Raw genomic sequence first — 26780 nt, 5'->3', positions numbered from 1 at the left:
GCATGCACAAATTTTTATAACAGGTTTATTTGTCATAGCCCCACACTGGGAACAACCCCGTGTCCCTCAACAGGTGAATGGTTACACTGTGGTACACCGTACATATAATACTATTCCACATCAAAGAGGAATGAACTACTGACTTAACGCAACTTGCGTGAATCTTCAGAGAATTATGCAGATTGAAAAATGCCAGTCCTAAAAGGTTACACACTGTTGAAAAATGCCAGTCCTAAAAGGTTGCCCAGTGTGGTTTCATTTATATAACATTCTTCTTTTTTTTTTTTTTTTGCCGTACACGGGCCTCTCACTGTTGTGGCCTCTCCCGTTGCGGAGCACAGGCTCCGGACCCGCAGGCTCAGTGGCCATGGCTCACGGGCCCAGCCGCTCCGCGGCATGTGGGATCCTCCTGGACCGGGGCGCGAACCCGCGTCCCCTGCATCGGCAGGCGGACTCTCAACCACTGCGCCACCAGGGAAGCCCTATATAACGTTCTTGAAATAACCAGATTATAGAGAACAGTTCTCTAAGAACAGTTTACTGCTTTACTGGTTGCCAAAGATTTGGATTGGGGTCCGGGAAAGTGTTGGGTGTGGCTGTAAATAAATAGCAGGAAGGAGTGTCGTGCAATTAAAGCAGTTCTGTATCTTGATTGTGGTGATGGTTACACAAATCTATACATGTGATGAAATTGCATAGAACTGTACATGCATACACAGATGAGTGTAAAGCTGGTAAAATCTGAAAAAGCTCTGTGGATTGTACCAATTTCAACTTCTTGGTTTTGGTATTGTACTATAATGATGCAGGATGTTACCAATGGGAGGAATTGTGTGACGAGTACTCAGGACCAACCTGTACGTATTTTTTTTTTTTTTTTTTGCAACTTCCAATGAATCTATAATTACTTCAAAATAAAAGTTTAAAAAATCTTGATAAAATTGGGGTTCCAACTTTTTTTACAACATTATTACATCATTTGATGTTTGAAAGCTGTGAGGGAAAGGATAAAGAAGGGCTCTTTAAGAACAAAGTCAAGTTTTGCCTAGGTAAATGACATGATTGACTCATTAATTGGAAAGTTTGACTATTGCAACCTTAAAATTCTTGGTTATTTGGCATATTAAATTTGTTTTGGCTACCAGACATTAAACTAAATCTATCTGGTCTTTTAAAATCCTGATTACTGTATGAACTTGAAGGCAAACTACATGAGTCAAAAAAATTCTTGGGTAAATTTATTCATTTCTATTATGGGTAGTTAGTCTGATTTTACTGAAGGTGCTAAGTTATGGAAAAATAACTTTATAGTTACGATAAAATATGATAAAAAGAACTATTAATTAAAAACTATAAATTAAGATTACTATTCCATAGAAGACAGTAAGACTTGAAGAAATGAAAATATATTCGTCTAGAGAATTGATATAATTTTGAAATGATTTTTTTAACAGTTTTATTGAGATAAAATTTATTCATTTAAAGTGTACAATTCCATGTTTTTATGTATATTCAGAACGGTGCAATTTTCACCACAATCAATTTTAGTACATTTTCATCATCCCCAAAAGAAAGCCCTCGTGCCCTGGCCGTCACCCCTCGGTGCCCTCATTATCTCTAGCTGTAGGCAGCCAATACTCTACTTTCTCCCTCTATAGAGTTTTGTATTCCAGATGTTTGGTATCAGTGAAATCACAGAGTATGTGGTCTTTTCTTCCTTCTTTCACTTAGCATAGTATTTTCAAGGTTCATCCATGCTGTAGGATGTATCGGAGCCTCATTTTGTTGTGGTTGTTGTTGATGCCATATATGATGCTGCTGTATGGTATCCGGCATTTCGTTTATCAGTTGTCAGGTGGTGGGCATGTGGGCTGTTTTAAACTTTTTGGTTATTGTGAACAATGCTACTGTGAATATTTGTGGGGATGATTTCTTTCTTAATGACGGCTTATTTGCCATATTTAGTGTTAAGGCATTAAGGGTGGAGAGGAGGGGCTAGCAGCAGCCTCTTTCTGGACAGCTGTGGAAATTGCTTGAAGAATTTTTATCAGGATACAGGTGGCTGATTATATTAGCTTTTATGAAACTAATTGCTTAAGTTGTAATTAAGTATATTTTCTGTTACACTTAGTAGTGTCATTATTTTTTGATGTCCTATAAACACTATAATTTCTTGATATAGTTTTTAAAGTTTAATTTTCAGTGAGAAGTGAAAGGTCATTTTAGCATCATTTAAATTCATTTCTTGTGAATTGTTCTCAATTGAACAATTCAAAGAATTGTTCTCAATTCTAATATTCCCTACTAAACCATTTTGTTGTGTGTTTATACTCTAATGGATGTTTCTTCTTCCTGTTAAGTCAAATGTATGAAATAGCTAGCAGGTAGCAAGCTTAAGTTAAGAGTAAAGTTATTGTTTTCCTGATAGCTAACTTAGGGGGAAAAAAGTAAGTAGATTCTCTTTTCTGGTTTTGCTAATTCTATTTCCTTTAAAATGATCAAGCAGTACTTTAGTAATATCTAAATACTTTTCTCTCTGGGTGTTTCTAAAGTTAACAAAAATAAAAAAATATTTTAGAACTAGCTGATTATCAATTTTCCCATAAAGCTATTGCTCTAAGTACCCATTTTATTCCATTAGCTATTTAAGTTGCATTTATTAAAATGTACTAGTCAGGGGTGATATTAGCAAATGAAATTAAAAATAAAACTTGTTTGTTTGTCTCTGAATAAAATAGAAACCAATTGTTTGCTTTTAAATTGGAGAAAATGGGAGATAGTAAAATTAAAAAATTCCTCATTTTTCTCTTAGTGCAAAGTATATTTATTTCAAAGTACTTTTTAAGGGAGGATTGTTACATTTACTTAAGTCTGCTAATAATAATGATGAAGATAATGTGACTACCTCTGATTCTGATAGGGTCCAGTCTTCATGTGTGTGATTAGCTCCTTGTGTTGCCTGGGTCTTCCTTAGAAGAGGGTTGGAATAATGTGAGTGCACCAATCTCTAGTATCTGTCACACTTTGATTTTCATTGTTATTTTCATTTCTATCCTCTTATTATTATTTTTTCTTTCTATGTGTGTCTTCTTTCTTCTCTTGTTAGAGCCATACTTTGCTAGAGTGTCTGAAGCATTATCTAGATCCTAAAGAGTTTGTTCAAACCCATGTTGTTGGGCATAGGGCTGATGGGATTGTGGTAGATTTTTGTCAGGAAAGGAATCAAAGTGTGGGAATCCTGGAGTTTTTGGGGGTTGGCTATTTGACTTTTCCTCTGCATCTGTGTCCTCAGTGACGGCACGCTGTACCTTCCCTTCCTATGGTGTCTTCCTGGACTCCTGGAGTGTCAAGAACACAAAGAATCTGTGGTTTTATGCTACTTGTAAACTACTGTGTTAGTCTGCCACACTTGTATGGGTGCTGCTGTCAAAAGACACAAACTCCTAGGTCAAAAACAAAGGACTTCAGTTACCCACAGCCATAGCAGTAGCTCAGGTATCAGCTTTGTCAACTCCAGTTTCCAGTTTCAGTGGGTTGTGTTATAGGGACGACACCCTGAGCTTAGAGAATCCAAGTCTGGTATCATGGGCAGCAGTTACTCTGACTGATACAGGCTGTGATGAGCTCCATTCCATTTGTCTCCCAGAGTATTTAATTAAGCCTGCTGGTCAGCAGTGCTCCAAGCAGCAGGTTGAGGCTGCCCTGCAGTACTGACCTCAGGCATGCCTTCCAGGTCCCAGATCCCATCAGCTGAATAAACCCTGTAAACCGTCAGGGTCTATCTTAGGACACCAGGAGGCTTTCTTATCTTCTTCTGTTGCTCTTTCACTCGGCCTGAGGTATTAATGATTGCACAGACTTCTCTTTGTTCAGCAAGGAGGACATCTGGGGCAACTCTTTCATCTGTAACAACCCTGCCAGTGAGTGAAAGCTGACCTGAGTGCCTTGCAAGGCTGCTGCAGTGTCACTGATTACTTCAGCTAAAACCAGGGACACATTTCGTATCATCTGTTCTAATTCAGTGACTCATCGTAGGGATAACTGTCTGCAGGTGCACGTATGTAGTGATCAGTGTTCTCTCCAGGAAACTCCCCAGAATAACCAAAGTTCGCCTGGGTGTGGAGAGATGGCCACAGTTGTCTGAGGCTGTACGTGTGCTGGTACTGTTTCCTCACACACCTGAGCATCTCTTATGAGCACCTCTGTGGTGTAAGTCATGGTGTTTTCGGAGAGAGAGGCATGTTAATGCCTGGCTTCCCCACAAGATACATAGTTTTGAAGGTGCACATGGTGTTCCTGGAAGGAACATGTTGTTTATAGTTGTTGGGGACCCCCAATTGGGATCTCTATCAGTTGGGGCTACCAGGTGACAGTGCTTTCAACAAGGCCTCCCAGCCAGCTGATAAATTTTTGGGTTCTCAGTTCAGGAAATAATTGAGTCCAGTCTTTATTTTGGAGGGACTGTCTGAAGACATGGCTGCAATGGCAGGTCGTGTTACAGGAGCTTGGAGAACACAGATCTTTCAGAATGGGCTGTGGGTCTGCCTTCCCTTTTGCTCTGGAGGGGAGATGCTGTCTCTGTCTTCCAAGATGGTTTGCTATACAGACATCCTTGTCAAGGTCTTGCAGAAGAAAACCATCTGTACCTCTACTTGCAATACATGCAGAGACACAGAGAGAATTGCCTGGCAGCAGAGAGCAGACTGTTGCACCTCCTTCTGTCACCTTTTTGGCTTCTTTTCCTTCAGCCTGATGCTCCTGGTGTTGTTCCTGTATACACAAAGGTGTGCGTTTGTTGTACCTTGATGTTGAGTGAATGGAACAAAACCTTCACTAATTTCGGTTCATATGATATTACAGAGTAGTAGTACAAAGTACTCTGTACTTTGAAATATGTTACTTGGCAATAATCGACAAATATGACATTGAAACAAATCAGTTACAATGCCTTTTTGAATTTAGCCAAGTTTATTAGCTTCTGTTTGTTTTGTTTCCCTTACCCCTTAAATGCTCAAAATGTACCCAAGTTTAATTTTGCACGAAACCAAACGAAGGTCTTCCTATAATGAATAGTCATATCTTGATTTACTGTTTCTTTTTGTTTCAAGTATCTCCTACCCCCTCACAAAAGTCAACGTTAACTAGAGTTATTTTTAATATCAAGTAAGTCGTTCGCACATTTAATGAAGGATACAGAGTGTAGTAGAACGTTTATCTTTAGGATCACTGTTGGGGCATTCCAGAAGGATGCAGAGATCAATTTATTTTAATTCCTCTCTTTTTTTACCACTACTTTTATTGAGGTTTGCAGCAGTTTGGTTACTGTATCTATATGAATCAAACTGTTAAACATATTAAAATGGACTAGTAAATAATATGCCATTAAGCTAATAAACATTAAAGAAACAGTAAAATAATACACCAACGTGAACTCATATTGTCATGTGGAGCACACACCTACTAAACTAAAAAAAACATTTTTGTCCTAGAGTATACTGCCAATTTTCTGAGTCTGTGTAATACATTTTTTCACTTCTGCTACAATAGATAGACCACCAAAAAGATACACTTAATTCATGACTCAAGGTAACTGCAAAATTTCATAATTAACCAGTCAATTAGTTAATTATTCAGAGATTGCCGTTCAGGGTTCTGCTAGATATTAGAACTATAAAGATGAATGAAATACACTGCTTAAGTCCTTAAGAAGCTTATACTCAGGAATTTATAGCTGGCTAATGTTTCATATGAAAATTGCGATACTAGGAGTTTCAACAAAATGGGAGAACACAGAAGAAATTCATGATGTCTCAGGGGGAGTGTCTGAATAAACCTTTAAAAATCCAAGTTCTGTCTTGAATCCAACTGTTCCTGTTCATATAAATTAGGGCCTCTTGAATCCTTCAGTTTATTTCTCTGCATCTGTATGAAATATATGCAGTTACCTCAAGCTCTGACTTGTCCTCTCACTGTGTTCATTTACCGAATATTTAATTGGAAATATAAGTAAAATTATAGGACTTTACATATGCTGATATACTTCACTCTTTCTGTGTTTGTCTACATAATGTAGTAGTCTATTTTAGTTTATATTCTGAATTAACACATGAGATTTTAAAATTCTTTGGAGTTTCTTTAGTTGCACTGGAGGCAAGATATTTCTCTATAAGGATCATTTACTCATTTTAACTTGATAATGTAGAATTTGATTGTGCAAAGAGAGACAGATGATTTCTGCTATGGGGTAGAGAAGATGAATAGCGGTCTGACCTGTGTCTTCCAGGCCCAGATAGTAAGTATTAACAGATTCTGATAGGATTTTTATTTAAGTACTTTACTGGTGCTTGTTTCCAGTCTGAATTTAGCTTTGGAAGCTGATATGTTTTCAGTGTAGTATAGCCATCATTTTACATGTGAAAACATGTTATATTCAGGATGAATATGTTGACCAAGTGTGAACTTTCTAAAGAATGTTTGCTTTTGCTGTTTGTTGGATACCTTTTCAATTCCTTCCACATAATCGTGGAGAAAGCATCTGTGTTGGTGGTCTTTGCAAAACCTGGACAGGCCTGTGTTCGAGGCTCAAGCATCACTGCTGTTAGTATACCTGGCATTTTGTACTTAAACTTGTTTGTCTGAAAAGGGTTGGAAACCAAAGGTTAAAGATGCATAAAGTGTTTATTTTTTCTCCTGTTTGTGTTGCACATAGTGATAGACAGCAATAAATTAAATTGTGTGCTAGAGGAACTTTAGGTGATGCATATTCACATGTGAAGAAACCTTCTCACTTCATTTTCAAGGGCAGAAAGCTGCTTTGCTGATTAAGTGATGTCAATTCCAGCATGTGTCTTTGTCTTGCTGTTTAACCTCTTTCTACTTCTAAAGATTTTCCTTTGATCATTTGCCTTGTTCTTAAGATTGCCTTTGACAAGCTTTATCCCTCATATTGAATATCTTTGAGATTTTTGCTTACAGTTTATCTACTTTGTCCCCTGTTATATGTCTTTACCCCTCTAGTTTACAACATTGCTGACGTTTGTCCCACTATTTGTAATTACTGTTTTGTCTGCTTATTTTCCTAATCCTTGGCTATGTGGGGTTTGCTGGTCTCAGCTTTTGTAGGACATTTTCTGTCTGTTGCTGTTCTTGAGGAAATCCTCAACTGTTCCGAATTCTAGCTGGATATGTGTGTGCCTCTGTGTGCAGACACATCTTTATAGCTAGAAGTTATGTTAAAAATACCTTTTCTCATGTAAGACTCCTTTTTGATAATTGGGGCAAGAGTAACAAATGAGGTTACAGCATTTACTTTCCATATCATTAGAACTGAGTACATATCTAACACCTAAAGATGTGTCGAACTTATAAGCCTTGTTTAAACCAAAGGTTAATGAGCAGTATTTCTAAAGTATAAAGGTACATTTGGAGCAAGGAGAATATTTTAGAGCCAATTTTAATTGTATGCTTTCATTTACTGGTTGCATATGGTACATGTGAGAAGAAAATGTTTTCCATGTGCAGCAGCAGTTCTGTCCCTTTGTAGAAACTTCTCGTCAAGTCACCAATTTGCCAGATGCAGTGGTAATTATCTTATTTGACCTATTAGAGCATTTGACACAGTTGATCACTCTCCCTATTGACACACTTTTCTCCCATTCTTCCAGGACACCACAATCTCTTCATTTATCTTCTACCACGTTGACAGCTTTTTACTTTTCTTTAACTCATTTCCTCAACCTTCAAATCAAAACCTACAATTGAAATGTCCCAACCAGTTCTTGTACCTCCTCTTCTCTCTCTCTTTACTACTCTCTCGGTGATTCCATCTAAGGTCTTGGTTTTTACATACAAATGCTATGGTAATCTCTTTCTCCAACTGGAGTCTCCTATATCCAATTTCCTTTTCTAGTTTTTTCGATGAGGATCAATAATAGACAATATTTCCAACTTAACATCTCCAAAACTTAAGTCCTGATCTTTCTTCCCAAGCCTGTTTCCTCTGTTTATGCTGATTTTTTTTCTAGCTTAATAAATGTCAGCCTTTGAATTGCCCAGGCAATTCAAACTGTGGATTCAGTCTTGCCTCCTCTCTTTCTATAGTAGTGATTTCTGTCTTTTTCATCTCATAGCTGCATCCCTAGCACCAAGAAGTGCTTAGTAGACATCATTGACAGGCTTGGAAGGAATGAAATGCATGAGCTAGTAAACAGAGAAGGTCTGGTGCCCAAAGATAGAACCTTCAGATAAGTTAGGATGCTCCCAGGAGGGCAGAAACTCTTGTTTTCTTACCCTCATCAGTTCCAGAGGAAGATGGCTTTTGCCTGCTGTTGAAACTGTTAGTATGGCATAATTAGTGCAAATTAATGGAGATCATATATGCTACATTTTGGGAAAATCAAACAGAACATGGTGATTAATTCTTTATGATGAATATCACAATTTCATTATTTTCTTGAGCTTCTGTTAATATTCCAGCATTCACTAATTTCTTAAATGAATGTATGATTCCTAATGTACATTTCAATCTCAGAATTTTAGAAGCAGGATTTATCCTATTCTCCTGTGAAATTTGTTTCTTTCCTTGCATTTTATGTCTCCGTTAATGGTCCCACCTCCTATCTAGTTGAACAACAAAGGTGGGAGGACTTGTAAATTCTTTTCTTTTGCCTCAACCACATGTTCACCCAGCCATCAAATGTTTTTCAAATGTTGTTCAAGACCTCCTCATCGCTCAACGAAGCTACCTGTATGATAACTTCTTAACTTGAATCTATTACCTCTATTATCGCCGCTCCTGCATAAAATCCTTTATGATTTCCCCTATTTCCAGCTGAGTCAGAAAGTTCTGATTCGGCACATGAAGCTGTGCCTCCTCTGTCTGGCTTCATCTTTATTGGGTCCTTCCCCTGTTCTCCCACTTTCCGCCTTACAAACTGCTCAGGAAATCTGAATTCCTTGTAACTCAGCAAAAGAGCCCAGATCTTTGAACATGTAAACTGCTCTGCTTTAAACATCTTGGTCCTCCTTTTCATCTGGCTGTCTCCCTATTAATCCTTAAGAGTCAGTACTGTTCCTCAGCTTTCCTTGTTTTTATTTACTGTCTCCACATTCTCATCATATACTGAACACATCTCTTACAGTACATAGTATATTTGCGTTACTGAACCTGCTTATCTTCACTAGGGGAGGCAACATGTCCTATTTTACCTTTTTAGTTCCTGAGCCTTTTCTACTGTCTCTAGGAATTGAGTTATATGGGATAGATGCCAGATTGGCTCCCACTTATGCTGGTATGCTATACCAGTGTGAAATCATGTGATAAAAAAGGTCTAAATGTCTCAATATATGTATTAGAAACCTAGAAGGAACTCTTTGGTCTTTATCTTGATTATAGAATTTTTTATCTGTAAGGATGTAAATCAATACATTTTACTGTATGTAGACATATGTTTACATGATATAAATTAATCAAAGAGTGGTTGTAGGTCATGATAGTGGCAAATTACTGTTACAGTTGGGAAGGGATCCTAAAGAATTAAATTCATTCTTTCGGCTTAAGTCAGTTCCTAGTTTTCTTTTTATGAAAAATTGCCTTTTAAAACGTTTCCTGGGAATAATTTGGATGATTCTTTTCCCTCTTTCTCCTCAATTTCATGCTAATATTATTCTACACATATCAACTTTCCATTTAGGTGATATTTGCTGCTAATTTTTATGTTGTTTATTTTTGCTTCTTTCTTTGAGTTGTCTATAATTTGCATCTTTTCCTGGAAACCTGGTGGCTAATACTAATTTAATTTCTCTGAACGTAGAGAAATTAAATTAGTATGCTAATTTAAATATTTGTATGCTGTTTGAGATCTTTTAAAATGCTGAAAAAAACATTTGTGGGTATTGGGTAATGACTGGCAAGGAAGTGGAAAGAAAGCATTTTAAACTTGACTTTCTGACATGAACTGGTTACAGCTGAGTGAACGTGTACTGGAAAGGTAGACGCTGTTTATAAGTTTTTTCTTTTTTTCTTTTAAATATGTTTTCCTTTTCCCTCTCTTTCAAGTTTTGACAGTAGAGGCATGCTGGCCAGATTTTAGTGTTTAGATATCAAATAGAACAATTATAATATATTTCAACCAGCAGGAACTGAGACCCCTGTTGGTGTCTTAATCCCAAACTGGCATTTTAAATTCATATAAACCTTGCCTTAAGGGATGGAAAAAGGACAATTTAGGGAACAGCATGAGGTTAAACACATTGATCAGTAAGCTGGTCTTTCTTGTTAGATTTTGGTAGAATATGGACTTAGAAAAATAACATCATCAACAACAGCAAAGAATTCTTTGCTTCTCTAGAAGCAACCTCTTTTGCTTCCATTATATAGATTTTGGATAATGAAAGATACAATTCAGCCAGGGATTAAAAAAAAAAGGAGATCCAGGTTGAAATTTGGAGTGTTAAATATGAATGGGAAAATACAGCGATTTTTAATTTTCATCATTTAAGTTATAAACTAAAGCATTTAGTTAGCTATGTTATTTCCTTATGTCTTCTTAATAAGCGTAACACACAGTAAGCTGAATTTTTGTCAAAGTGTAGGAACCATTGCCTGATAAGTTAACTTCTGGTAATTAGCTGTGCAATGTTCATAATATAATTTTTGGTTATAACAACCCCATTAACTAGTTTCAGGCCTTTGCTAACTCTCATTGACTTAAAGTCTTTGGGTTTCTCTTGATGAATGAGAAATTATTTTATTATCCTATTTTAGGATAGGATCTATCTAAGGATATTTATAGTTTTTCAACTAGTGTGTGTTCAGTTTATGTCTTATGTGTATGGTATGATATTTTTGGAGAAGAACTTAACTTTTGGTTGGAGTGAATTAAAAATTCCCCTGAAACTATATTTCTTGTCTAATTTATAATTGACTAAAATATTTTACATACAAATTATCGTTTTAATAGACTCACCTGTGAAGGAAGATATTTGATAATACTTGGAACACAGCCTTGATGTTTCAGTTCTATTACTCCTTTAATGTCAGAATCCAAGTCTAAGTCTTGCTGTGTAATTTATTGTAGGTAGCATGTATGCAGCTTATCAATGCCCTTGTTACATCTCCTGATGATTTGGACTTCAGGCTTCACATCAGAAATGAATTTATGCGTTGTGGATTGAAAGAGATATTGCCAGTAAGTGCCCTGCAGTCTCCTTATTAATATTTAAATTAGAGAAGTACTTGAGTAGGGGGAAATTTAGATAAATTACCTTTAAGAATAATTTATCTGTGGGAAAAAAGGCTTGAGTATAAAATCTATTTTTGAAATAGATGATAAGGTTTGAGTATTATTTAACACTTTAAGTGTTTGAATGCTGTAAATCAAGTTGAATGGTTGGTTTATTGTTTATGTTTTTCATTAATTTTTTGCATCGTTAAAAACAAAACTGTTCCTTATAACTCCTATTTAATATCTCTAGAATTTAAAGCGTATTAAGAATGATGGCCTGGATATCCAACTTAAAGTCTTTGACGAGCATAAGGAAGAGGATTTGATTGAGTTCTTCCATCGCCTCGAAGATGTTAGAGCTGAACTTGAATATCCTTTTGTTCTGAAGTCTAATCAAATATGTAAAATTACTGCTAACCCTTAAACAGCCCCCACCCCATAAAATATTAAACTTCTGAAGCCATTTCTAGATAAATGATATAAAATCAAACCTTTATTGAATCAGAAGGATGTTTGTATAAACCTTTTTTATTTTATTAGTTTATGTGCGTTTTTGTGAATACATGCATATGCAAATGGATGTTACAATCTACAAATGGATGCTTTTTAGACAAGCCTCTTATGTATACATGTACAATCTGTTCTTTTTGTTTGGCACCTCCCCTCCCCCTAGTCCCTTCATCATTAGGAATAGGTGCCCTTAGCCTGCTGGTTAGTTCCTACCCTGTACCTTGGGTGTATCCTCATACGGGCCTTTGTTAATTCTGTGCATCTGCAGATGTCTGTGCTTGTCCAGAGATCTGCCACCTTTCTGTCTTCCACTGGGGCTGCTCCATGGTAGGTAATGCCTGGCACCAGCCCTCTTGGTCAGGGCTCCCCCAGAAGCCAAAGACTTCATTCACAACCAGCTGCCCACTACTCTTTCTGCCAGCAGTATCTTGGCTCAAGAGAGGAATATTGGTTGGAGTTGATTGTGGAGGAGAAGACAGGAAGTGTCAGGTCAGGTTGTCATTTGCACATAGTTTTCCCTCTATTCTCATTCCTAACTACATGTGTTTTATTATATGCTGAGTATATATGATGCCTATTTTAGGTTAAGATACACAGTAATCTTTCGAAGCCTTACAGAGCAGATTCCGTGTCACATTATTGCAGTTGTTCGGTATAGAGGATAAATAAATCCACATATTCCTTAATCAGTTTACTGAAGCGAATGATCTTCACAACATGGTGTGGAACACAGTTAAGGAAACCAGAGCAGAGGGATATTTCATTTCAATTCTGCAGCATCTTTTGCTGATTCGAAATGATTATTTTATAAGGTAAGAGGAAGCTATATTCTAATATTTTCTTTCACTAATAAAATTCTATTAATTGTGAAATTCACCTGATGTTTGATTTGGGCAAGCAAATATTTTTAAGTTTTGTATTTCTTTCATAGTATTGATTCATAGAATGCACTGTTTCCTCTGAAAATGGTAAAATGGTATAAAATGATATTACTATTACTTTCTAAGCTCCAGCAGATTCTTGGTTACAACTTTTCAGCTGAATAAAAATGCAAACTAGCAACAAATTACTAGTTTACTGGGTGATGAATAATGTTTTCTGGTTAGTCCCTAGGCAGTAGGAATGGCAGATACTAAACATCACTTTTATTAGTGTTTAAGTAGCTAGCAAGTTCCTTAATAATACAGTTGTGTTTAATGTTGCTAATGTATCAGAAAGCTAGACAAATGACTTCTCAAGTTTGATTATATCCTAGACATCTTGAGCGTAACAAATTGTTTAAAGAAAATAATTGTTTATCCATGTTTATCTGTAGTTATATATGGATAGTAACACTTAAGCTGCTGGACTGTTATGAAGATTAAAATGGTAACATGAGTGAGACTCCTAGCCAAATATCTGGCATGTGGTGTATGCTCAATAAATGTCCTCTATACCCTCTTAACTCTTTTATTACTGTTTTATGAAGGAAGCTGAGATCTTTGAATATAAAACCATTTTGGTCACCTTTAATGTAATTTTGCTGAAATTTATTCTCAAATACTATGGGTAGTATGTCTTTTCTTACTCTAATTTCAAGTAGAAGGAGTTGCTAGACAGTCTCATTCAGGCTGTGTCCTCTAGGTGATGTCAGAGGGTGCAATTTAGGTTTTTGATGTACCTAACAAGTGAATGGAATAAAAGTCTAAACGTGGTAAAACTTTAGGTTCTTCGAGATGAGCACAGATCATCCACCCTACCTCTTTCCTTTGTAGAATTGGGAAGTCCCAGTGATATTCTAAAATAGAGTTCAGGAACCTGTTTTGAGACTTCATTTGCTTCTTTCTCATATTTTATTAAAATAAGACACTTTAAATATTTAACCACTCTATAAATGCTAGATAAAAAATACTAATACTTGATTAATAATATTTTTAAGTATCATAGGTACCCCACTAATTGTAATACTATACTCTCCTGAAGATTTACCTAAAAATAAACTTGGAACTTCCATTTATTCTAAAGTAGCCCCATCCTTTTCTTGATACCTGTATGATTGGTCCTGTCATCCTCTGATTTTTTGCCGCTTGAATTTCCAAGAATTTAAGACTGCTGTTTGCTTTTGAAGCGTTGAATGTGTCTACAGTGTTACAAAGGGGGTTATTTAATCCCTTCATCTGTGTTCCAGGGAACATGTGGTTGTGTCTAACTTCAAAACAGATTAAAAAGCACAACTGTAGTGGGGCACACTCAGGCGAGCCTTTCACTTTAGTGGAATCAAGAGTCTAAAGAAATATTACATTGTAGCATTACCAAAGTGACATTAGTGAGGCATAGAAGTTCATCTAGTTTGGTCATTTTTTGAGTAGCACCTTTTAAGTTTGATACTCGTCTATGTTGCCTTCTTTCTTGGCTCTTTAAGCCCGAGGCCCTTGGTCTTTGTTCCAGATATGGTTGCTATGAAGGCAGAATTCTTCCCATGACTGCCGTAGTGAAGACGATCCCATCGATTCTTTCCTATGTTCCAAAATTCTCAGTTATTTATTACTATTATTGTTGTTGTTGATTCTTATAGTGAGTATACATTTATTACAAGATAGAGTCAGAATTGTGGTCACTTACATAATATTTTTATTATATATTCATCCTTTTAATTAACATACAGTAAATTTTACTCTTTTTGCTGTGTAGTCCAAGATTCATAAATCTTGTTCTTTTAGTTTTACCTTCATTTTTCGGTTTTACTATCTCGAATGGACCTAGATTTCACCTTTCAGAAATATTCAGTTATCTGAACATTTTCAACTGATGAACATTTAAAATTAATATTAACATTAATAAATACAAATTTTGAAGTTTTTTATAAATTAATTTTCATTGTAGAATGCAAAATATTGTCATTTAAAAGAATTAGTGGATAGGAAAATTAAAATCTTTGCTTACTTTCACATCTGGAACAAAAGGAAATTTTACTGAAATGGAACTCGATTGGAGAATGTACATCAAAGGTCCCCAAGAAAAATCAAATGCAGTAAGATAATTGGAAGGTGGATAGAAGATCAAATTCAATTCTGTAACAAATTACTAATGGCTTATTGTGTGCAGAATAGCATGTTAGTTGAATGTGCATGGGAGATAATTTCTGATATTTGGTAAAAAAAAAAAACTGCAGGGAAAGTGAAGGTGATTTCAAAATATTCTCCAACAAAAATGACTTTTATTAATGAAGTAATGACATTTATGTTTATCCCTTAATTAGGTTGTTTACATATTCCTTTGACATATTCACTACCTTACCAGTATCACTCATAGAGATTATTTTCTAGATTTACATTTCTGAATTCCAGACGTACATTGTTCTTTACTAGTATTGCCTTACTGAAAGAGTTTTTGCATGAATTTTCAGCTACATTATAAATGAGCTCATAATTTAGGGTGGTGGAAGTGAGAAAACACTTAATGACATTATGTTTTTTAAAAACATTATACACAATAGCTGGTGTTAATTTAAGCCATGTTTTTATTAAAACAACATCAAGATAACATTAAATAAGAGTAAAAAAGGGACAGAGTGCGTCATCTCAGTTTTTAAATGTGATAGCTAGAAACGTGTGTGCAATTTATGTACCTCAAGTGTAAATGTGGTTATTATAGCTAAAATATTAGGGAATGGGAGATTATTTCATTGAAAGAAGTTGAGAAAATTGAGGAAAGCATTGATAATACCTTCTTGCTTTAATTTGTATCCAAGAACACTATGTCTTGAATATTTTTACTCTATGACAATTAATGAACATTGTCTTATTTGCTAATGTTAAGCTGTAGTGAATTTTATTCAGCATAATGGATGGTTTATTAGGTACCAGGTAAATAGGTCCAGGGCAGTAGGTCATAGTATACAGGGAAGGAAGTCTCAAGTAGCTGGAGGCATCATCACATACGTGGTGAGAAGGGGTTGGAGAGGAAAACTGTGCAAAAAGTCATTGAGAAGAAATAGTCCTAGGTGGTGGTTCGGATGGAGGACTGTATTCATTAGAATATTACCCACCCTCTCTATCACTGTCTCTATCACTGTAGTTTGGTTTTGTTTGTAAAATCTTCTGGAGATTCTGACTTTTGCAAGAAAATGATCTTTAAAGCACACTGTATTTATAGCTAAAAGATCATAAAAAATGTAATGTGTTAAAATCATTAGAAGGAAAGTGGCAGTTGTATTTACTCTCACTCTCATGTTAAATCTATATGTCAACTGTTGAAACTATACAGTTGTACATTATTGAAGTAGAAATCAAGCTACTGAAATGTTTTGATGTAAAGTTACACTAATAGAGTGTACATTTATTCTTTTCCTTGGTTCTAGGCAACAGTACTTCAAATTAATTGATGAGTGTGTATCCCAGATTGTACTGCATAGAGATGGGATGGATCCAGACTTCACATATCGAAAAAGACTAGACTTAGATTTAAGTCAGTTTGTTGGTGAGTGTTTCTCTGTTATTTAAATGAAAATACCTTATGTCCCTTACCCATGGGTTAGTGCTAGAGTGTTGTTTCTCACAGTGTGGGCTGTAGACTCCAGAGGGTCCTGGATACCTTTTCAGGAGGTCCTAATAGTCAAAACTATTTTCATAACAATACTGAGACAGTTATTTGGCATTTTTACTCTGTTGGTATTTTCAGAGCAATATTGGGAAAACTGCTGGTACTTTGTTGTGAATCAAGGCAGTGGCACCAAACAGTATTAGTAGCCATGGGATTCTTTATTCTCAGTAAAACAAAGGAAATGAAACAAAAAAAGTGCCATTTTTTATTTAAGAATGTCCTTGATAAAGAACTAAAAAAAGTTAATTTTATTAAATATCTACCTTTGCACACACATCATTTCAATATTCTGTGTGAATATATTCAATATTCAATATATTGTGTGTGTGAATCACTTGTGCTGCAAACCAGAGTCCAATTGGAAATACTTGTGTAATCGTCTGAGCTGCCAGCTGAAATGCCTGCTTTTTTTTTTTAACTTTGAAAAAAGGATCGTCATACAAATTGTGGCTACTCAGATGTGAGTGTTTGGCACACACTTTCCTAAAAATGAAATAAAATGTGTCTGTAACTTCAATGAAAATGATAGAATATGTTACCAATGATAAAATTGGAATATTCAGGTAAATATTTGAGTTTTGGAAAACTTGTACTTGCTACCATCATCTTGGCAGCTTTGCGGTCCTAAATTTTTTTCTGATGAGATCAGTGGTGGTATTACCCTATCTGTTTATTTTGATATTGTATGATGAGATGTGTCACCATTTGGAGGATCTGCATGACTCTGCAAACCACTCTTTCCCAAATGACCAGGGCTTGATGTGTCTAAATGATTTAAAAGTAACAGTACAAAATGGTCATTGACATCATACCCGATTCCACATTGTAACTAATGTTTAAGAAGTTACCGTATGTCAAATCTTGGTTTAGCATTAAAAAGGAATATCTATTATTTGCATGAAGTTGTTTTTTCTTCATATAATATTTGAGTTCAGGAAGAAGTGTGGAATGTATAGAATGAGAAAGGAGTACATAATACTAGTGAGACTGATAAAGTGAATACTTGTTTCTCTCTGCAGGAGAGAAGAAATTAGGAGTTCTTGGGGGTGGGAGGGACATAGAAATGAAGAAAAATATGCTCTAAATATGTAGCAAACTAAAATCTGGAATGATTCTGAATAGTGTCTGAAGAGAAAACTTTTTCTACCTGGACATTAGGAATATTTTTTCTTGAGTAGGTGAGAGGTTTTGACATTGAATTCTTGAGAAGGAAATACTATATAATCTTTGAATACTTCTTGGCTATATAAGTGAAACATGTTACATAGTTATAATAAGTCCATTGTGTTTATTTATTGTAAATGTTTAGAATAAACTTATAGACACAATGCAGAAGACTTAAGTACAGAAGAGAGTGTCCCTGTATTTACACGCTTAGGTGAGAGAGGACAGTAGGGGAGACAGATATTGGAAAGTATAGGGCACAGATAACTCCATATATTAAAAGAGGGATTCAAGAGATGCTGTCTGTGCAACAGGAATCAGAGGATTAAGTATTAATTTAGTGCTACAGAGCCAGCCAAATGAAAGTAAAATTATCAAAAATTGGGATTAGATGGGAAACAGTGTTTTCTTATTTCATAGTAGGAAATTATCTATAATGTCCTAAATAGTTAAATCAGAAAATAATGGTGTACACACTTTATTTAGAGTTAGGAAGCTAACCACCAGAGCTGTAAGAGGAAGCATTTAGGAAGTGGGGCTGAGTTTTGGATGCAATGATTTGGTTGACTTTTGCTTCTTCTAACTTGTTCTGTGGTATATTTTCTTAAACCATTTTCATTATTACTTTCATTAAAAAAAGAAAGAAGGGATACAGTACATTCATGAGACATCCATAATGAATTCATTCATAATATGAATTACTTCTCTTGCCAAGTATCCCATCATGTGGATACATATCAGAGCTTATTAGTCAATCTATTATTGGTGGACATTTAAGTTATTTGCAGTTTTTTGCTAACATAATATTTTAATGAATATTCTTGCTTAAAGGCGAAGTCCTAGAAATACATTACTGGGTGAAAGAAAATATTAATTTTAAGTTTTAGTACATATTGCATCATTTCTCATCAGCAAAGTTCCTTAATTATACTTCCACTGTTTTTAGGAGAGTAGGGTTCCCTGTGCTATCTCCAATACTTGACATTAGGGATCATTTAATCTTTGCTTATTTCTCATTAAAACTTTTTATATTTTCATATTACTAGGGAAAATCAAGTATCTGTTCTTATGATTTAGCAATTTTTAATTTTTTTATTCTTAATTTTCTGCTCATTACTATTGCACATTTTCCTAGTTGGTATTGACTATCCTCTTCTCCTCTTTTTTCAAAATATTTATGAATTGAGGATAGCAACCTTTTAGTATTGTATGTTACAGTTGAACTCCCTCCTCCTTTTGCCTAATACAAGGTTAGAATTGTAATTTGGTTTATCTTTCTCCTTATATTTTGTGACCTTGGTATCATGCTTAGAAAATCCTCCATTCCAACATTATATGTTTCACCATTTTGTTGATTTTATTACTGACACTATTTCTAATTTTTCTGGTTTTTTTCTTTTTAAACTTTTAAAGTAACAATGAATTTAATAAAAATTTTGTCATTGCAATTTTAGATATTTGCATGTATCAGGTGAAACTAGAAGAGTTTGAAGAGAAAGCATCAGAACTTAACAAGAAAGTAAGTAATTTGACTAACTTTGCAAGACTATATGGGGGCTCCTGCAGCTCTGCTTCTGCCTCATGGACTCTGTGCCTTCTCACTTCCTTCTTTACCTCCTTCAGGGATTTGCACAAATGCCATTCTCTGAGGAGGACTTCCTGGACCATTATATTTAAACATTTAAACTCCCCACTCCCAACTCTGACCCTCCCTGTGCTTCTTTTCTTGTTTTTCTACTGTTGTATTTATCACCATCTGATACGTTGCACAATTTAGGTATCTGTGTGTGTATATGCGAATGTCTTGTTTATTTCTCCCTCTGGAATAAACTTTATGAGGGATTTGTGTTTGCTTTATTCACTATCCTGGCACCTAGAACAATTCCTGGACTGAGAACTAAAACATATTCTTTGAATGAGTTGAATGAATAAATGATTGACAATGTATAGAGTCAGCATTTTAAGATTGGAGTATTTCCCAAGACATCATATAAATTCAGGCCCTTAAGATTGAAATTATGTCTAAAAATTTTAAGAGAAAAAGTTTAACTTGCTTTCTGTTTTGATTAAAGTTACTTCATTAGACTAAGAGGAACCACATAAAATTATCATTTTCATAGATAAAAAGTATTGAATGTCAGCAGTTTCATTTGTTTCTGGCCAATAGTATTGCTGACCATCTAGCCATTCCCCACTTTTCTTTAAGGTACTGTTTTGTGCTTTTATCTCTACTTAATGGGTATCTATTGGACTTTTTCTCTGTTTTTAAAATTTTACTTTTAAATTTTATTATTTTTTGTTGTTGTTGGATTCTTTACATTTTAAGTAGTCATTCTGATTTGAATTCTTAGGGCTGGTTCCTCACATTCAAAGAATCATGGTAATTACTGCTACCACCACCTCAATGAACACATACAAAAGGAACATTTACACTGAGTTAGGCACTATTCCAGAGAGTCTACATTTTTGATGTGTCAGGCCCTAAATGAATCTTGAGAGAATTGTACATTTTTTATAGACTTTTAAGACAAAACATAACTTGCAAATGGTAGACACTTTCATAAGTTATTTGTAACTTATGAAAAACTTTGTAAGTATCCTGTCTAAGAAGTCCTAAGTTTCATCAAATACTTAGTGAGAGGATATTATCTCCCAGGCCTTTGGCTGTAGGCTTGGATTACAGCTGTGGATATATCACCATTGCTGCGAAGCAACTTAGTTTACAGGGGGAAACAAATTATTAGATCCTTTAAATTAAGTGTCATAAGTGTTCCAGTTGATAAATGTTTGTGTTGTATGGTGACCTTTCACCTCACTGACTCTGTATTCGAAGCTCAGTAAATACTTCAATTCATCGTGGGAAAGTAGTAGCAAACTTTCAACTGTTTGATTTGAATGCATCCCAGATAGTTTAAATTTCCTTTTTTTTTAAAACATCTTTATGGAGTATAATTGCTTTACAATGGTTTGTTAGTTTCTGCTTTATAACAAAGTGAATCAGCTATACATATACATATATCCCCATATCTCCTGCCTCTTGTGTCTCCCTCCCACCCTCCCTATCCCACCCCTCTAGGTGGTCACAAAGCACCGAGCTGATCTCCCTGTGCTATGCGGCTGCTTCCCACTAGCTATCTATTTTACATTTGGTAGTATATGTAAGTCCATGCCAATCTCTCACTTCATCCCAGCTTACACTTCCCCCTCCCCATGTCCTCAAGTCCATTCTCTAGTAAGTCTGTGTCTTTATTCCCATCTTGCCCCTAGGTTCTTCATGACCATTATTATTTTTTTTTAGATTCCATATATATGTGTTAGCATATGGTATTTGTTTTTCTCTTTCTGACTTCACTCTGTATGACAGAATATAGGTTCATCCACCTCACTACAAATAACTCCATTTCGTTTCTTTTTATGGATGAGTAATATTCAACCGTATATATGTGCCACATCTTCTTTATCCATTCATCTGTCGATGGACACTTAGGTTGCTTCCATGTCCTGGCTATTGTAAATAGAGCTGCAGTGAACACTCTGGTACATGACTCTTTTTGACTTATGGTTTTCTCAGGGTATATGCCCAGGAGTGGGATTGCTGGGTCATATGGTAGTTCTATTTTTAGTGTTTTAGGAATCTCCATACTGTTCACCATAGTGGCTGTATCAATTTACATTTCCACCAACAGTGCAACAGAGTTCCCTTTTCTCCACACCACCTCCAGCATTTATTGTTTGTAGATTTTCTGATGATGGCCATTCTGACCAGTGTGAGGTGATACCTCATTGTAGTTTTGATTTGCATTTCTCTAATGATTAGTGATGTTGAGCGTTCTTTCATGTGTTTGTTGGCAATCTATATATCTTTTTTGGAGAAATGTCTATTTAGGTCTTCTGACCATTTTTGGATTGGGTTGTTCATTTTTTTGATATTGAGCTCCATGAGCTGTTTGTATATTTTGGAAATTTATCCTTTGCCAGTTGCTTCATTTGCAAATATTTTCTCCCATTCTGAGGGTTGTCTTTTTGTCTTGTTTATGGTTTCCTTTGCTGTGCAAAAGCTTTTAAGTTGCATTAGGTCCCATTTGTTTATTTTTGTTTGTATTTCCATTTCTGTAGGAGGTGCATCAAAAAGGATCTTGCTGTGATTTCTGTCATAGAGTGTTCTGCCTATGTTTTCCTCTAAGAGTTTTATAGTGTTTGGCGTTACATTTAGGTCTTGAATCAATTTTGAGTTTATTTTTGTGTATGGTGTTAGGGAGTGTTCTAATTTCATTCTTTTACATGTAGCTGTCCAGTTTTCCCAGCACCACTTATTGAAGAGGCTGTCTTTTCTCCATTGTATATTCTTGCCTCCTTTATCAAAAATAAGGTGACCATATGGACGGGAGTTTATGTCTGGGCTTTCTATCCTGTTCCATTGATCTATATTTCTGTTTTTCTGCCAGTACCATACTGTCTTGATTACTGTAGCTTTGAGTATAGTCTGAAGTCAGGGAGCCTGATTCCTCCAGCTCCGTTTTTCTTTCTCAAGATTGCTTTGGCTATTCGGGGACTTTTGTGTTTCCATATAAATTGTGAAATTTTTTGTTGGTAGTATCATCATTTTGACAATGTTGCTTCTTCCAATCCAAGAACGTGGTATATCTCTCCATCTGTTTGTATCATCTTTAATTTCTTTCATCAGTGTCTTATAGTTTTCTGCATAGAGGTCTTTTGTCTCCTTAGGTAGGTTTATTCCTAGGTATTTTATTCTTTTTGTTGCAGTGGTAAATGGGATTGTTTCCTTAATTTCACTAACTGATTTTTCGTTGTAGGTGTATAGGAATGCCAGAGATTTTGTGCATTAATTTTGTATCCTGCAACCTTACCAAATTCATTGATTAGTTCTAGTAGTTTTCTGGTGGCATCTTTAGGATTCTCTATGTATAGTATCATGTCATCTGAAACAGTGACAGTTTTACTTCTTCTTTTCCAATTCGTATTCCTTTTATTTCTTTTTCTTCTCTGCTTGCTGTGGCTAGGACTTCCAAAACTATGTTAAATAAGAGTGGCAAGAGTGAACATCCTTGTCTTGTTCCTGATCTTAGTGGAAATGCTTTCAGTTTTTCACAATTGAGTATGCTACTTGTGGTGGGTTTGTCATATATGGTGTTTATTATGTTGAGGTAGGTTCCCTCTGTGCCTACTTTCCGGAGAGTTTTTATCATAAATCGGTGTTGAATTTTGTCAAAAGCTTTAGCTGTATCTGTTGCGATGATCATATGGTTTTCCTCCTTCAGTTTGTTAATATGGTTTATCACATTGATTGATTTGCATATATTGAAGAATTCTTGCATTCCTGGGATAAACGCCACTTGATCATGGTGTATGATCCTTTTAACATCCTGTTGAATTCTGTTTGTAGTATTTTGTTGAGGATTTTTACATCTATGTTCATCAGTGATACTGGCCTGTAGTTTTCTTTCTTTGTGACATCTTTGTCTGGTTTTGGTGTCAGGGTGATGGTGGCCTAGTAGAATGAGTTTGAGAGTGTTCCTCCCTCTGCTATATTTTGGAGGAGTTTTAGAAGGATAGGTGTTAACTCTCTAAATGCTTGATAGAATTCACCTGTGAAGCCCTCTGGTTGTGGGCTATTGTTTGTTGGAGGATTTTTTATCACAGTCTCAATTTCAGTGCTTGTGACTGGTGTGTTTGTATTTTCTATTTCTTCCTGGTTCAGTCTCGGAATGTTATACTTTTCTAAGAATTTGTCCATTTCTTCCAGGTTGTCCATTTTATCGGCATATAGCTGCTTGTAGTAATCTCTCATGATCCTTTGTATTTCTGCATTGTGAGTTGTTACTTCTCCTTTTTTCTTTCTAATTCTATTGATTTGAGTCTTATCCCTTTTTTTCTTGATGAGTCTGGCTAATGGTTTATCAATTTTGTTTATCTTCTTAAGGAACCAGCTTTTAGTTTTATTGATCTTTTCTATTGTTTCTTTCATTTCTTTTTCATTTATTTCTGATCTGATCCTTATGTTTTCTTTCCTTCTGCTAACTTTGAAGGTTTTTTGTTCTTCTTTTTCTAATTGCTTTAGGGGTAAGTTTAGGTTGTTTATTTGAGATATTTCTTGTTTCTTGAGGTAGAATTGTATTGCTATAAACTTTCCTCTCAGAACTGCTTTTGCTGCATCCTACAGGTATTGGGTTGGCGTGTTTTCATTTTCCTTTGTTTCTAGGTATTTTTGATTTCCTTTCTGATTTCTTCAGTGATCTCTTGTTTATTATTAAGGAGTGTATTGTTTAGCCTCCATGTGTTTGTATTTTTTACAGATTTTTTCCTGTAATTGATATGTAGTCTCATAGTGTTGTGATCGGAAAAGATGTTTGATGCGGTTTCAATTTTCTTAAATTTACCAAGGCTTGATTTGTGACTCAGGGTATGATCTATCCTGGAAAATGTTCCATGAGCACTTGAGAAGAATGTGCATTGTGTTGTTTTTGGATGGAATGTCCTATAAATATCAGTTAAGTCCATCTTGTTTAATGTATCATATAAAGCTTGTGTTTCATTATTTAGTTTCATTTTGGATGATCTATCCATTGGTGAAAGTGGGGAAATTTTCAACTTCCCTACTATGAGTGTGTTACTGTCCATTTCTCCTTTTATGGCTGTTAGCATTTTCCTTATGTATTGAGGTGCTCTCATGTTGGGTGCATAAATATTTACAATTGTTATATCTTCTTCTCGGATTGATCCCTTGATCATTATGTAATGTCCTTCTTTGTCTCTTATAATAGTCTTTATTTTAAAGTCCGTTTGTCTGATATGAAAATTGGTACTCCAGCTTTCTTTTGATTTCCAGTTGCATGGAGTATCTTTTCCATCCCCTCACTTTCAGTCTTTATGTGTCCCTAGGTCTGAAGTGGGTCTCTTTTAGACAGCATCTATACGGGTCTTGTTTTGTATCCATTCAGCCAGTCTGTGTTTTGGTTGGAGCATTTAATCCATTTACATTTAAGGTAATTATCGATATGCATGTTCCTATTACCATTTTATTAATTGAATTGTGTTTGTTATTGTAGGTCTTTTCCTTCTCTTGTGTTTCCTGCCTAGAGAAGTTCCTTTAGCATTTGTTGTGAAGCTGGTTTGGTGGTGCTGAATTCTCTTAGCCTTTGCTTATCTATAAAGGTTTTAATTTCTGCATCAAATCTGATTCAGATCTTTGCTGTGTAGAGTAATCTTGGTTTTAGGTTTTTCCCTTTCATCACTTTAAATGTGTCCTGCCACTCCCTTCTGGCTTGCAGAGTTTCTGTTGAGAGATCAGCTATTAACCTTATGGGCATTCCCTTGTGTGTTATTTGTTGTTTTTCCCTTGCTGCTTTTAATATTTGTTGTTTGTATTTAATAGTTGATAGTTTAGTATGTGTCTTGGCATGTTTCTCCTTGGATTTATCCTGTATGGGACTCTCTGTGCTTCCTGGACTATTTCCTTTCCCCTATTAGTGAAATTTTCAACTATACTCTCTTCAAATATTTTCTCAGACCCTTTTTCTTTTCTTCTTCTTGGACCCGTATAATTCGAACATTGGTCCATTTAATGTTGTCCCAGAGGTCTCTGAGGTTGTCCTCAATTCTCTTCATTCTTTTTTCTTCTTTCTGTTCTTCAGTAGTTATTTCCACTATTTCGTATTCCAGGTCACTTCTGCGTTCTTCTGCCTCAGTTATTCTGCTATTGCTTCCTTCTAGAGAATTTTTAATTTCATTTATTGAGTTGTTCATCATTGTTTGTTTGCTCTTTAGTTCTTCTTGGTCCTTGTTAAACATTTCTTGTATTTTCTCCATTCTATTTCCAAGATTTTGGATTATCTTTACTGTCATTACTCTGAATTCTTTTTCAGGTAGAGTGCCTATTTCCTCTTCATTTGTATGGCCTGATGGATTTTTACCTTGCTCCTTCATCTGCTGTGTGTTTCTCTGTCTTCTTATTTTGCTTAATTTACTGTGTTTGGGGTCTCCTTTTCGCAGGCTGCAGGTTCGTAGTTCCCGTTGTTTTTGGTTCCTGCCCCCAGTGGCTAAGGTTGTTTCAGTGGGTTTTGTAGGCTTCCTGGTGGAGGGGACTACTGCCTGTTTTCTGGTGGATGAGGCTGGATCTTGTCTTTCTGTCTTGCAGGACTGCCTCTGGTGGTGTGTTTTGGGGTGTCTGTGACCTTATTATGATTTTAGGCAGCTTCTCTGCTAATGAGTGGGGTTGTGTTCCTGTCTTGCTAGTTGTTTGGCATAGGGTGTCCAGTACTGTAGCTTGCTGGTTGTTGACTGGACCTGGGTTTTAACGTTCAGATGGAGATCTCCAGGAGAGCTTTCGCTGTTTGATATTACATGGAGACGGGAGTTCTCTGGTGGACCGATGTCCTGAACTCGGCTTTCCCATCTTAGAGGCGCAGGCCTGACACCTGGCTGGAGCACCAAGACCCTGTCATCCACACGGCTCAGAAGCAAAGGGAGAAAAATAGAGAAAAATCAAATCAAGTCAAATCAAATAATTTAAAAAAAATGATTAAAAATAAAAAAAGTTAAAAAGTAATAGAAAGAAGAAAGAAAGAAGAGAGTAACCAAACCAAAAAACAAATCCACCAATGATAACAAGCGCTAAAAGCTATACTTAAAAAAAAAAAATGGACAGACAGAACTCTAGTAGAAATGGTAAAAGCAAAGCTATACAGACAAAATCCCACAAAGAAGCATACACATACACACTAAAAATAAGAGAAAAATGAAAAATATATATATATCTATATATTAAAAAAAGAAAAAAAAGGAGGAAGAGTGAAACCAAATCAATAAACAAATCTACCAATGATAATAAACTCTAAATACTAAACTAATATAAACGTAAAACCAGGAACAAATTAGATGCAGAAAGCAAACCCCAAGTCTACATTTGCTCCCAAAGTTCACTGCCTCAATTTTGGGATGATTCGTTGTCTATTCAGGTATTCCACAGATGCAGCCTACATCAAGTTGATTGTGAAGATATAATCTGCTGCTCCTGAGGCTGCTGGGAGAAATTTCCCTTTCTGTTCGTTGTTTGCACAGCTCCTGGGGTTCAGTTTTGGATTAGCTCCGCCTCTGCGTGTAGGTCACCCTCTGGCGTCAGTTCTTCGCTCAGACAGGAAAGGTTAAAGTAGCAGCTGATTCGTGGGCTCTCGCTCACTCAGGCCGGGAGGAGGGAGGGGTACGGAATGCGGGCAGAGCCTGCAGCTGCAGAGGGCTGGGGATGTTGCAACAGCTTGAGGCGAGCCGTGTGTTCTCCTGGGG

General features: G+C 35.8%; 1 protein-coding gene across 1 annotated transcript in view; it reads left to right on the top strand.

The window, feature by feature from the left end:
* Positions 1 to 26780, top strand: part of DIAPH3 (diaphanous related formin 3) — a 413319-nt gene that overhangs the window by 168851 nt on the left and 217688 nt on the right. Inside the window, 5 exon segments of the mRNA XM_079902970.1 lie at positions 11083 to 11189; positions 11476 to 11594; positions 12431 to 12547; positions 16075 to 16193; positions 18935 to 18999. Coding sequence (XP_079759096.1) covers positions 11083 to 11189; positions 11476 to 11594; positions 12431 to 12547; positions 16075 to 16193; positions 18935 to 18999 — 527 coding nt within the window.

The sequence above is a fragment of the Stenella coeruleoalba genome (assembly GCF_951394435.1).
Source record: "Stenella coeruleoalba genome assembly, chromosome: 18".
In the NCBI taxonomy this organism is placed as follows: domain Eukaryota; kingdom Metazoa; phylum Chordata; class Mammalia; order Artiodactyla; family Delphinidae; genus Stenella; species Stenella coeruleoalba.
Note: the sequence above shows the minus strand (reverse complement) of the source record. Positions and strands in the feature narration are given on the sequence as shown.